The sequence below is a fragment of the Balaenoptera musculus genome, chromosome 15 (assembly GCF_009873245.2).
Source record: "Balaenoptera musculus isolate JJ_BM4_2016_0621 chromosome 15, mBalMus1.pri.v3, whole genome shotgun sequence".
Classification (NCBI taxonomy): domain Eukaryota; kingdom Metazoa; phylum Chordata; class Mammalia; order Artiodactyla; family Balaenopteridae; genus Balaenoptera; species Balaenoptera musculus.
In genome coordinates, this window is record NC_045799.1 from 80,836,918 (window position 1) to 80,850,566 (window position 13,649).

The window sequence follows — 13,649 nt, forward strand, 5'->3', positions numbered from 1 at the left end:
GTCTCCTCCCCAAATGAAACTAAACCAGGTGAATGACCACAAAGAAACCTCAGAGGAGTGAAACCACATCCCCAGGAGTTGCTCCTCCCTGTCTGAAGGCAGCTCAGGGAGCTGGAAGCACCTTGGTCAGTGGCCACTGAGGTCAAAGACACTGAGCTCACAAATCTGTTTGGGGGGAGGGCGGTGCCAGGTAAAATACAGGACACTCAGTCAAATTTGCATTCCAGATAAACAATGAATACATTTGCACAGGACACACTTATTCTAAAAACATTATCATTATCATAACAAATTGAACTGGGTATCTTCCTTTTTTTTTTTTTTTTGGCCTTAAATCTGGCAACTCTAGTTCCAGGGATGAGTGGAACGGGCAGTGCTGCTTTCGCGTCCTGACTGATCGCAGCAGCCCTGCCTTCCTTCACAGAGCCTAAGCCAGGCAAAGTCCAGAAATGCTTTTCCTTTTATTTCGGAGGAAAAGAAAAAAAAATCAGACACTTTCCCCACCCCACCCGCTTAGCTCCTGCCTCACCCGGAACTCGGAGTGAAGGAGGGACAGGGCCCAGTCTTCTGTAAGGCCTACCCTTCCCCCAGCCCTCCCTTCCCTCAAAGTAGCAAGGTTAGAAAAACATTAACTATGTTGCTCCTCTGCTGGAACTGAACGGAGGCCCCACTGCAGCCAAGAGAGGCCCCACTGCAGCCAAGAAGGAAGGGGAGGAGACAGATGAGGGAAAAGGACTTCCCTCTGGAGACACAGAGGTCCCCCTCCCAGGCAGAGAAGCTGCCCTGGCTGGCTGCGGGGAGGGCTGGAGGTAGGTTATGGGGCAGGGAGAAGAGAAGAGCCCTGAAAACCTTTTCCCTTTAACCTGACATATTTATATATTTACAGTTATAAGGGCAGGGGGGGGAGTTTGGGGTGACATTAGTTCTTCAAAGGCAGGGGATGAAAGCCAAATAGCACCCCCGACTTGGTCACATTTTCCTGCCTCCTAGCTCCTAAAACCTTCAGTGGGAAAAGGGGAAACAGGAGGTAGGGGGTGGAGGGAGGGAATGTTTGAGGGCCCTGAGCCCACAGCTCACTGCAAAAGAAGGTGAGGCAGCAGGGGAGGGGCAGCTGGGCCCCACCAAGAAAAGGGCCACCGATGCCCTGCCTCTCCACCAGCTCCCCACATCTCCACGCGGCCCCGGGCGGAGGCTAGGCCAGACCCATCTCCTCCAGCACACTGCGCGGCGACTCATCCTCCTAAGGCAGAGACAGACAGAGGGTGATGTGGAGACACCAGGAGAGGCAGACGGGGTGAGGGAGCGGAGGGTGGGCAAGACAGCAATCGTAAGGACAGACAGAGCGGGGGAAGCACAGAGAGACACCGGGGAGGGAAGAGAGAAGCCAACGTGAGCCCAAGGCTGGAGCAGCTGGGGACCCTTCAGGGGAGCTCTCCAGCCTCCCAGGAGCGCCTCCCAGGTGCACCCCCCCAGAGCCAGCCATGGCAAGGAGTGGGGTCCAGGTTGAGTCCACCACCACCCAGAGAACCCAAAGCCAGGAGCTTGGCAAGAAGGGGGCTCGGCCTTAGTATCTGAAGGGGAGGGAGTAAAACTGGGACTGGGGGCTGGGAAACTGGCTTTCCCAGGGCAGGGGGTGGCAGATGGTTGGGTGCGGGGAGGGAGTAAGAAGTTGGCATCAGGTCCCCGAGGAAAGGTGGACCAGACTGCAGAGAGATGAGTCACTAGGGTCTGAGCAGAGCACTAGCAACAGGGTGGGTGTGCGAGTGCCAGGGCACGTGTGTATGAGTGTGCGTGTGTGTGCATGTGTGTGCGTGTGTGTGTGTGTGAGTGATGGGGGAGCTGGACCAGTGAGGTGGCAAGTTGGATTCTGCCCTTTCTCCTTCTGCAGGGATGAGCCCCCCCCCGCCCCCCATCTCTCCCCCTCCTCAGAGCCAGCTCAGGCCGGCTTGCTCATCATTGCAGGTTCCGGTGACTCATCTCCCTGCACCAAGGCTCAGCAGTGGCACAGCAGAGAGGGGGCAGGCAGTAATGGCGTGAGGGCGGGGGTGCCGGATAGAAGGGAGAATCAACAACCAGGCGCCCTCAACCCCAACCCCCAAATCCCCATAGCAAAATTTTGCTTCTGAGGAGCAGAGGCTTTGAGTATGTGTGTGTTTAAAAAAAAGAAAGAAAGAATGACCTATCATGTGCCCCCTTCTCCAATTCTCTGAGCAACCCTAAATGCCAAGAGAAGCGTGGGACAAAGGCGATTTGGCTGGGATGAGATACCCTGGGTCTTGGGAGAAGGAGGGGGGAACTGGCACAGGCGGCCGTCTGCCACCCCCACTACCTCCCACCCTGAGCAGTTAGGGCTTGAGGGCCAGCTGGCCAACCAGGCGCCTTGGGGGCCAGACACCACAGGGAGGGCGGGAACGGGCAGCTGGGGCCCGCAGGCAAGGAGTCCAGGGTAGGGAGGGCGCCCTTGGCCTTGGCCCTCTTCCCCCTCCTCCTCACCGCCCCGGCCCGCACCTCCTGCAGCAGGTCCGCCTGCTCGATAGCCTTCAGCACGCTCTTCTTGGAGGTGTCCTGGACGTCGCCCCCCATCAAAAACTCATCCAAGATGAAGTAGGCCTTCTCAAAGTTGAAGATGATGTCCAGCTCGCAAACCTGGGGGTGGGGAGGGAGGCGGAGCTGAGTGTCAAGGTGCATCTCCACCCCCGTTTTTTCTCATCACGGTTCCATGGCCTTCGTGACCACTCCTCCCCACCTTGGGTTCTTGCCCCAGGTCTCTGTCCTCCCAACCCCTAGGCCTTAGTCCTTGGTTCGGCTTTTCCTTCTCCTTCTCTTGCTTCTTTCTCTGTGATCATGAAATATTAGTTGCTCTAGTCTACCCTTGACCTTGACTCCTGTTGCCTTCCCCCCAAATCTGCGACACAGTTCCTACCAGAGGCTGGGCTAGCTTCCCTCCCTAGGCACTGAGGCAGGGCAGGGAAGGAGATTCTGGATCATGGGGTAAATGACTTCAGTTCCAAGCAGCACTTTGACACTAACCAGCTAACTCTACATGTCATTTAATTTCTCTGAGTCTCAGTTTTCTCATCTGAAAATGGAGACACCAACACCTACTCATAGGATGGAATGAGGAGCAAACAGGAGAACCTGAAAGCACCTTGTAAATTATTAAGTGGAATACAAATTATGGAGTTATTACTATTCCCCACCTAAGATCTGAGCTCACTGCCAGTGCCCAGACTATAGCCCAGATCAGTTAATTCAGAATCTCCGGGGTTGAGACATAGGCATCGCTATTTTTAAAAAAACTCTCCAGAAGATTCCAAAGCAAAGTCAAGGTCAGGAACCACTGATAAAACTCTGAACAAGGCCTCTGTCCTTGTGTAAGAAGTTGGAGCTGAGCTCTAGATGGACTGACTAAGTGGCAGATTCTGGTCCCCACCCTCCTCCCCCCTGAGCTGATTAAGGCGCATGGCTAATAGGCTTAAGGCTTAAAGAGGGAGATTAACTACTGTTCTCACTGTTCCAACTTCCCCTCTCCTGAGTCTTCCAGGGCAGAGACCGGAAGGATCCCAGAGTTTGGTAAAAAGAGGGGATTGCTGTGTATGGAAATGGGTGGATGGGGAGACTTACGCTGCCGAAGTATTTGTCCAGGAGCTCCACATACCGGTGGATCAGCTCCAGCGTGATAAGCTCATTGTCTTGGCCCTCGATGGCACAGCAGAAGTAGAGGCTGGCATATCTGAGGACAGGGGCACAGGAGGGATGGCTGGGACGGCTGCTGGGGCTGCTGGGGCTGCTTTGGGACCCAGGCATTTTGTGCCCAAACCTCTCATTTCCCCCCATTCCCAGTCTGTGCCCCTACTGGACACAGGCGGGGTGGCCCCAGGGTATGCAAACAGTAACTCACTCTGCCTCTCACAAATGCAGGCAGGGACGCAAGCTCTTTCCCTGTCGACCTCTGACCTGCTCAGTTTGACTCAGCAAAAACCTGAGCCACGAATTCACCTGCTCAGAGGAGGAACTGGAAAGGGTTGGTGCACGTGTGTGTGTGTGTGTGTGTGTGTGTGTGTGTGTGTTAGGAAAGTGGTGCAGGATCTATGATTGTTGAATGAGGCTGCCAGGGATGTGTGCAATAGACAAGATGGGGCCTTTGGGACAGAGGTAGGTGCATGAAGTAGGTGTCAGGCTTGAGCAAAACCAAAAGGGAACAAGACTTTCTTCAAGGTTAATTTGGAAAGTAAAGGTGGCTGGAGTTCATCACTGCCCTCCAGATGTCCTTAGCTCTAAGCTCTCCCTGACCTAAGGGACTGCCTATTTCTTGGCCAGGTGAACCCATCCCAGACCCCAATCAAGCAGGATCCAGGCAGGTCTGAAAGTAGGTGGGGAGTCACCTCTTATAGACAACTTTGAGGTCCCTCCACTCCAGGAAGCTGCACATCTTGGGCTTGCGAGCCAGAACGACCTGCATAAGCTCCCGAACCATCTTCTTTCGCTCCTTGTCTGAGGTGGCCAGGTACCATTTTTGTAGCCGCAGCTTCCCCTGCCGGCTGAACAGCAGCATGAATCGCATCTGGGGGTGGGGGGGAGTCAGAGCCAAGGGTCAGAGATTTGGTTCTTTGAGCTGGTTTCCTCCAGAAATACACAGCCCCAAACTCATCCCATCTAACTCTTCTCGACTCACGGCTTCTACTTTCTTCAAAACATCAGCCCTTGCTGTCAACTCTGGCTATTCCCACCAGCAGGTGCCTTTCCTTGTAGGGGGTGTCAGAGCTTCTGAGTCTGTCATTTGGGTTCAAATCCTGGCTCTAGTAGTTGAGCAATTTGCCTTGGGCAATTACTTTATGTCTCTGGGCTTCAGTTGCTTGGTGTGTAAGATGGAAATAATAAAAGTACCTACTTTCCCAAGTTGTTAGGTGGGATTGAAGGAGTTGATACGTGAAACAGTGCCTGGCACGTAGTAAGCACTGTAACACATTAGGTATCGCTATTATTACTTCCTGACCTCCTGTTTCTTAATCCTGTTTTCCAAAGGTGGGTAAAATGCTATCACGGTGACAAGCAGCCCATAGCTGATGTCAGAGATGTCTGCTTTCTTTCCTGCTCTTTCTATCCACCACCACGCTGAAATCAGGTATTTTGTTCTCAAGAAGCTACCTCAATTCTCCACCCCATCCTAGCCATACACCCTTGCTGATGGCCCCAGTGCACTGCCCTCCCATGCCAGTCCTGTGCCCAGGGGCATCCTTCACGTTAGCACATGGTATTGGGAGCCCCGGATTCCCCCCTCTGCTCTCCTCGGCCCTCCAGGCATTTGGCCAGCCATATTCCTCTTGTCCTCCTTTTAGGGTGCCTCCTGCTGAACGCCCACACCTCCCCAGATACCAGGTGACCAATTTCCCTTTCAGTCCCTCAGTTTGGACACAGCCATTCAGGGTGGCTCGCCTAGGGAATGTTTGTGGAACAAGCGCAGGCGGGTGGACTGGGGAGTGCAGAGCCCTCACTACCCCGTGCAACCACAGCTTCCCAGTTCGGGGGGTGGGCGGGTCCGGGCCACATCCTGGAGTCATCTCCCTCTCCTTGTAGCTCTTCTCTCCGTGTACATTACCAGGGCTGGAGCCCTGGGTGTGCGGAACAGTACTAGTTTAGACGGCTAAGGATCAGAATTCGAGAGAACTGGGTTTTTTTGGTGGCGGGGAAGGCGAAGCGCTGCTAGCGCGGCGGGTGGTCAACAGAGGGGCGCAAGGGAGCCGTGTGCGGCTACGATGGGAGGTGGGCCGGGAGCAGGAAGACGGAAGGCCCGAGTTCCGGAAAGAGGATGGGGTGGGGGGCGGAGAGCCAAGAGCACCGGAACCGGGAAGCCAAAGCCTGGGTCCCCGAGAGCAAAACCTCGAGCCCACTTGGCTTCCCCACCTCACCCCCCCCCCCTCTAGGTGAGGCAGGACGTCCACTCCTCGGACCCGGAAACTATCCCCTCGCACACACCGCCCTTCCCGCCGGCCGCCGCCGCTCTGGGCTGCACGTGGACAGAGGGTCTCGGTGACTCGCGACCCCCGCTGCCTCCCTCCGCCAACAGGCCCCGGAGCCCCCATTCCTCGGGCGACTTCCCTGCGGCAGTGGTTGGGACCCCTTGGATCGCGACCCGCGCGCTCCTCCTGGCTCCGGACGGTCCCGCCGCCCCCTAGTCACCTCCCTCTCTCCCCACAAATGCGCCCCCTCTCCGCGCCTTCTCCCTAAAGCCATTTCCAGCTGCTCTTCCTTCCGAGGCCGGCTAGCCCACCCGCCCAGGTAAGTGAGGGCCTCTGAGGACCGGAGGGAGAAAGAGCGGCTCACACCGAGGGCGGCCCCAAGGACCCCTGCAGGTGCAGCCCACGCCCCTCGGTTCCCCCTCCCCTCCCTCTTTGCACAGCCTACCATCCTGCAGCCTCCGGCCCTGCGCGTCCCTCTTCGGCCACCGTAGGCGCCAGCTCCACTCCCTTTCTTATCCTTTCGCCTCCTTCCCTCCCTCTCGCTTGAAGCCCCGCCCTGTCCGCCGCGGTTCAGAGAACCAAGGCTTTGCGTACTGCGCAGGCGCCAACGCTGCGGGGCGCGCGGGCGGGGCTGGAGGTGGAGAAGCGGAAGCCATGGCAACCAGGTCCTTGACTTCAGCTTTGAGTAGCCCTGTCGTCATGGTAACAAGGCTGTCTTGTGGGCTGGTTGGAGAATGGGGGAGGAGGACAATGAGGTCCTCGCGCTTTGGAACCTTGGGGGAGAAAGGCGGGTAAAGGGGTGAGAGGTGGATGAGATGACCGCTGGAGTTTGTGAGGAAGTAGGGTGGTTTAATGGAAGGGGCGTGGGCGATTGAGAGGGAGCAGGGTGGGAATTGTCTGTAGGGAAGGAGGAATGACGAGGAAGGCAAAGACAAAGGGTGGTGGTGGGGCAAGCATGAGAGACGTATGGAGCTCAAAATAGATATCTACTGGGAACCTGCTAGATGCAACAACACTCAAAGTAAGAGAAAGGTGTAGGTAATGAGGCAGATGAGAAATAAAAAGAGAAAAGGAGGGGCTGATAGAAAAGTGATGTAAGGAAGAGGGGGAGAAGCATGATTAAGGCGAAAGAGGAAGAAATAAAGAGAATCTTAAAAAGTTGGCACGGGTCAAAGCTAAAAAGGGACAGTCGTAACCCAGACACAAGTGTCAAGATGAGAAGGATGTAAATTGTAATACAAGCTTTTTGACTGAGGATGTGCACGTGTGAGTGTGTATACTTGTGTGTGTGTGTCCACGTAGTAAAGGAGTTTGCATATAAATGGATAAGAGAAAAATCTTAAATTTTGTCATGCCGAAAACTTAATGGTATATTTCTAGATAATTGTTGGTAACTAATGATGCTATTGTTTTTTTTTTTGTTTGTTTGTTTGTTTTTTTGATGCTATTGTTTTTGAGTAGCACTTGAAGCAAATGTTGGTAAGGCTCTACCTGTCTCCACTTTGCATTCTTTTCTTCTTACTCTTTGTTATGGAGGTCATATGCTTTGGTTGCAAGGGGGTGGGCCTAATCACCTGGGATACAATCTGGTTTCTGATCTCTACTTGATGTATAGTCTCAGGTGGGTCCTTTAACCCTCCATTTACTCATTTAAAAAATGAAGATAGCAATACCTACCTTGCAAGTCCGATTTGAGGCTGTATAGAAAGTATCTGACACACTGTAAACACTTGATATTGGTAGCGATTACTACTATTTGCCTTTCCCAACTTCTTTGGTCTACTTCTTTTTCTTATTCCTTTGTTTTTCATCTCCCTTTCTCCTCTGCCTATATCATAGGCTTGCCAATGGCATAGACATTGGCTGAACTATCTTGGTGTTATTTTTTAGGTCAAGAATCATATCAATAAAGCAAGTTGTCATCATGGAGTGAAAAGAAGGAGTGGGAGTGTGTGAGAAGGGCAGAAGGCAAAATAATGAAATGTGCTCATAAGGGAGAGGAGAAGGTTGTATATAAAGAAGTAATGAGCAGTGAGGTAAAGATGTGAAGCAGAGATCTAGGCAACAGCCCGAGGAAGTGCGGAAGATCTAGAGATGTAAACTCCTACACTCCTTGGAAAGATGACACTTTCTAGAATTCCTTGTCTCAACGTGCCATGCCTAGCTGCAGAGGAGATAAGATCCATGAGAGAATTGTGAGAAATAAGGGTTTTGCTCACGAAGAATCATAGACTCAAGTGGTTTAAACTAACTAGAAGATAGTGGACGGCATTTATCTCTTCATGTTTAGTGAATGATACACGTAGAGAATCTATGAGTTAGTGGGTGCAATAAGCTTGTGTCTGCAGATGAGTTCGGATTTGATGCAGTGGGCAGTTGGGAGTCATTATAGTTGTCTGAGCTGCTGAATAACTTGGTGAAAACAGCTTTGAAAAAGTTAATCTTATAGTAATATGGGGGATGATTTGAAAGGACAAATGGAAGGCTGGAAGATCATCTAGGAGGCAGTTTTGGGAATCTAGGCACAAAAATGAAATGGAGAGGGACAAATTGGAGAGATACCTGTAATGGGCCAATCACCTGAATTTAGAACTCATCTAAGTAGAGAAGGAAGAAGAATCAAAGATGAGTCTGGAGAATTAGTGGTGCCATTTGTATAAATGGAAAAATAGGAGAGGTGAGATTCTCCTTCATTGGTATGGATGGCGTCTTTATTGTTATCCTGCAAACCCCATGCTGACACCTCCCCAAGCCTTCCCTCTTCCCTCATCCGGTTGGAGAGGTGGTTCCTGCGGTGGGTGGAAGGGTGATCCACATGGCCTCCGAAGCCTTTTATTTCTGAGTCTATGATCTATGTTTCTCTTGTGATGACGCTCCCTGCCACCTTTTTTTTTTCTTTTTTTTAAATTTATTTTTTATTTATTTATTTTTGGCTGCGTTGGGTCTTCGTTGCCCTCGCGGCAGCGGGCGGGCTTCTCATTGGGTGGCCTCTCCGGTTGTCAAGCACGGGCTCCAGCAGCCGCAGCACGCAGGCTCAGTGGTTGTGGCTCGCGGGCTCCAGAGTGCAGGCTCAGCAGCTGTGGCGCACGGGCCCAGCTGCTCCGCGGCATGTGGGATCCGCCCGGACCAGGGCTTGAACCCGTGTCCCCTGCATCGGCAGGCGGATTCCCAACCACTGCGCCACCAGGGAAGCCCCCCACCACCATTTTTGGTGTATTCTTTAAGTACTCATTGTTCCCTGATGATGTCATTTGCAGTCATCTCTGGGGTTTTTTTTAACTTCTTTTTTTACCTAAGCAGTTGGGACCTTATCATATGCTATTCCTAAGGGTCCTGAATACTTTCTGTGGTAGATGTTTGCCATTCTTTTTCACTTCGCTGGCTCTACACCCCCTTCCTAGGGTTTCGGAATCCCCACCTTACGAGTCTAGGGGGAGACAGAGCAGCCTCCCAGTGTAGCATTCGAATTTCCCAGATATTCCCTTTGGCAGCCCTCTTTGTGCCCACAGCATGGGCATGTCTGCTGGACTCGGCCAGTCTTTACTCTCACCTGGACTTTGGTCCAGGAGGGAATGAGGGGGGATGGGGTGATGAGGGTAGAGGACAAAACCTAGGGCGCAGGTGGAGTGGCGCCAATGGCAGTGTCCCGTACCAGTAAGAGGTAGGGTGGGGGTACCTGGTGATTTGTAATTTGGGGCTCTGTCTCCAGTGTGAGACCTCCTGCTGGTTCTCTGGCCCTCCTGGCAGTTCCCTGAGCTCCCCAGTTTCCTTTTCTGCTTCATTTAGCCAGAGTTGGTTTCAGTTCCTGGTAACAAAGGACTCTGAGTGCTAAACTAGGTAATCACGCCACACTGTCTGTTGATGGCACATGTGAGTTGTAAGCTCCCCTTGGGACAGTGTCTTACTCATGTTTTATTTCTTTACAGCACCTAGCACAGTGCTTGTTGATTGGCTTCAATTATGATTGGTATACATGGTTACCTAATCGAGATATTTAAATCTTACATCTCACCCCAAATATGCTAAATTCTAATTTTCTATATAATAGTACATATTTAATATCTATTATTCCTGCTGGAGGATAAACTGCCTTCTTTTGCTGTTTCTCCTGTGCCTAGCACAGTGCCCGGCACACAGCAGGTACCCAAGAGTTGTTGAAGAAAGGTACACTGGATCCTCCACTTGAAAATTTCATTGTCCTCTCAAACTTCACTTGCCCAAAATGAGTAACTTCCTTCCGCCTTCCCCTGAAACCATCCCATTTCTTGGTTTCCCATTGTGGTCAACATCGCCACCTTTTCCTAAGTTTGCAGACTATCAGCCTGGGACATGAAGGATCACAAAAAACATGGCTTATTCAAGGGACATAGATCAGACCTGCCTGATAGACTAGGAGAGCGTATGGAAAAAGGGGAGACTGGCTGGGTTATCAGAGGAGGGAGGCAGCAGTCTGAAAACCAACTTGATGACTTGGGACTTCATTCTCAGGCATGTCCCTGGAACCTGCCTTGCTATTATTTTTCCTTTGTGATTTTGTTCATATTGTTTTCTGGAATGCCCTGCCATTCCCTCCCCACAGACCCAAATCCATCTTATTCATCCTTTAAGTTTGAACAAAGCACCCGGTCCTGATGACCCTTTACACTCCAGTGATCATTTCTAGAATGTTCCTTTCAACCATTTTTGCAGTGATTCCCGTAACATTTCAGCTTTTTGGTGAGTATTCTCCGTAGATGCTGGCAGACCTCATTTAACTGCGCTTTGCTTTATTGTGCTTCGCAGATACTGAGTATTTTACAAATTGAAGGTTTGTACTGTAGCAACCCTGCACTGAGCAAGTCTACTGACGCCATTTTTCCAACAGCATTTGTTCATTTCATGCCTCTGTGTCACATTTTGGTAATTCTTGCAATATTTCAAACGTTTTCATTATTATTATCTTTGTTATGGTGACCTGTGATCAGTGATCTTTGTGACTACTGTGGTAACTGCAGATGTGGTAGAAATGGCAAGAGAACTAGAATCAGAAGGGGAGCCTGAAGATGTGACTGAACTGCTGCAATCTCGCGATAAAACTTTCGTGGTGAGGAGTTGTTTCTTCTGGATGAGCAAAGAAAGTGGTTTCTTGAGGTGGGATCTACTCCTGGTGAAGATGCTGTGAAGACTCTTGAAATGACAAGAAAGGAATGAGAGTATTACATAAACTTAGTTGATAAAGCAGCGGCAGGATTTGAGGGAATTGACTCCGATTTTGAAGGAAGTTCTACTCTGGGTAAAATGCTATCCAACAGCATTGCAGGCTACAGAGAAATTGTTTGTGAAAGGAAGAGTCAATCAATGCAGTCAATCACTGTTGTCTTATTTTAAGAAATTGACACAGCCATCCCAACCTTCAGCAACCACGACCCTGATCAGTCAGCAGCCAACCACATCAAGACAGGACCCTCCGCCAGCAAAAGATTACAATTACGGGCTCAGATGATGGTTAGCATTTTTTAGCAATAAAGTATTTATAAATTAATTGTATCTCCGACGTATGCCTGTACTTGAGAGTAAGAAACATCAATCACTTACATTATTGTTGTTTTTTTGGCCTGCGCTGAGCAGCATGAGGGATCTTAGTTCCCTGACCAGAGATGGAACCCGCACCCCCTGCAGAGTCTTAACCACTGGACCGCCAGGGAAGTCCCTCACTTACTCTGTTTTAAAAGTGCTTCACCGCCCCCAGTATACAGTTACACGTTTAAAGAAAAACTTGTTAAATTGGAGTTCAGACTTGGCAAGATTTTGGTTGAAGCCATAGCTGCTTTGCTTCAGAAGCTTTCCACTGGCGCCAAAGCGACCTCTGGTGGCCAGGCGAGAAAAGGCTGCATTCAGGATGCTGGTGTTCAAGCTGGTAAGGCACAGGTGTGCACCCAGGACGCCCTGGTGACGGGCACGTGAGGGCAGCACCTTTGCTCCTGGCTGCGTCTGAGCCCTCCTCTGTGTTCAGGGAGACCTGTGTTCACAAATGCCACAGAGAGGGCGGTACAGTGTAGTGGCCAGGAGCACAGGCATGGCTGGGGCAAGGGATTCAACCTTCCTGTGTCTTACCTTCCTCATCTCTACAGAAGTGCATGCCATGGTTAGTACAATGAAACTTACTTGAGGAACCGCCTGGGAAAAAAAAATGATTTGGAAAACAGATGGTGTCTCCTTGACAAGTTTCATTCTGATAGAATCTTTTTACCCTTGAGAGATTTACAAAATCCATACTCATTGCCCACACCTGGGCAGATAAATAATTCCAATGGGTGAGGTGAACAAGAAATCTGCAGTTATGATAGATACAGGCAGATCTTGTGGAGTTTTCATCCCTAGAAATAGAGAGAGGAAGAGTGGCCAAGGAGGGCTGGGTGGGCTTCACACTGTGAGGCTGCATCACCGTCTTTGTCCTCAAAATATCTGAGAAGAAAAGAAGGTAGTGTTAAATGGGGCACTTCCTGGGGCAAACTCCCTTGGTGGCGAAGAGGCCTTCTGAAGAACTCTTTTCTTCTGAGCCTTCTCAGCATGTATGGACAGTGTTTGAATTACATCCTGCAGAATTAAGGCTATAATGTGTTCTGCTTTTGGAAGCATCTTGTGCAAAAAGGAGGCTCTTTTGGTCTCTAAGCAAATCTGTCACAGATGGGTAGCTCCTCAACAACTAGCCCAGTGCCTGGCTTTGGTCACATTTTCAGGGTATAAGGAGGACAAAAGTTAAATCTGGATGCTGGTGTCCTAAATTCTTGGACTTTTGCCTTCATGAGCCAGCTACCCTTTATGAGCCCGAAGCGGGATCTGTATGAGAGGAAGGAAGTATTCCTGCAGGAAGAGGAATCCTTTAGCCCCAGCTGAAGTTTTGGCCATAAATCTCAGCGTAGAAGTATCTTGTGAACCGGCTCAGGCTACATCTAGTTTTTGTGTATGGGCTCTAAGCCAGCTAGGAAGAGGCAAAGTGACCTCTCTGGCCTTTTTCCCCGTAGTTCTACAACCATATCTTAGTCCTTCAAGGCTTGCCAGTTGCACAGTGAGAATAGGAAAGGAAAGACGGAGAAGTCATCGAGGTTAAAGGAGAGCATCTCTCTCTAAAGCTGAGAGTAGCTTTGGGGAGCTACTCATTCTAGGCCTCGTTCCTCTGGCTCTTGCCCTGGTTCCCACTGGCTTTCTAAGGGGAGAGGAGGACCTTCCTTCCAGGCTTGATTGCACTTTGGGGCCCCTCTTACTACATCAGTCTTGTGGGAGACAAGAAATCCTGAATGTAAAGAGAGGAAACCATAAGGAGAAGGTGTAATAACCACATCTCCTTGGAACATCCTAGTGCATCGTGTTGGAGGCCCCAAGAATGCCCCTGGACTGACCCTTGAGAGGGATACAGGAGGGGAAGGGCAGTGAGAAGGCCTTAGTACGTGTTGAATGACTGAGGAGGGAGTCAGTGAATGGAGACCCTTTCTAGATTTACTCTCCAAAACATTATAATCAAATTTGCTCCAAGGAAGTCTAACATAATTTTAGGGAAAATTATAATGTGAAGCTTCTTTCAGTTCAAGGTCTAAAAATCTATCTTTATTCATGGCAGTGGGATTATTCAGGAAAGTTGTGAAGGCTTTTTTAAGCTTCAGAAAAGGTAGGATTCTTACCAGGCAAGATGATCACCTTTGATTGTTTTGT

General features: G+C 50.5%; 1 protein-coding gene across 1 annotated transcript; it reads right to left on the reverse strand.

Annotated features, from left to right (window-relative positions):
• Positions 1–300: 300 nt before the first annotated feature.
• AP1S1 (adaptor related protein complex 1 subunit sigma 1) lies at positions 301–6,534 on the reverse strand. Its single transcript, XM_036824522.1, has 5 exons — positions 6,406–6,534; positions 4,386–4,564; positions 3,625–3,733; positions 2,509–2,646; positions 301–1,240 (listed from the first exon to the last, which is right to left on the reverse strand). The coding sequence occupies exons 1-5, from the start codon at positions 6,406–6,408 to the stop codon at positions 1,193–1,195; spliced, it is 477 nt and encodes a 158-aa protein (XP_036680417.1). The 5' UTR covers positions 6,409–6,534; the 3' UTR covers positions 301–1,192.
• Positions 6,535–13,649: the final 7,115 nt, after the last annotated feature.

Excerpts from the sequence above, each read along its gene's own strand:
- AP1S1 (XM_036824522.1), bottom strand. Across the intron at positions 2,647-3,624 it reads TGGACAAATACTTCGGCAGC|GTTTGCGAGCTGGACATCAT; the intron begins GTAAGTCTCCCC and ends CCCCACCCCCAG. Across the intron at positions 1,241-2,508 it reads AGGCGGACCTGCTGCAGGAG|GAGGATGAGTCGCCGCGCAG; the intron begins GTGCGGGCCGGG and ends TCTCTGCCTTAG.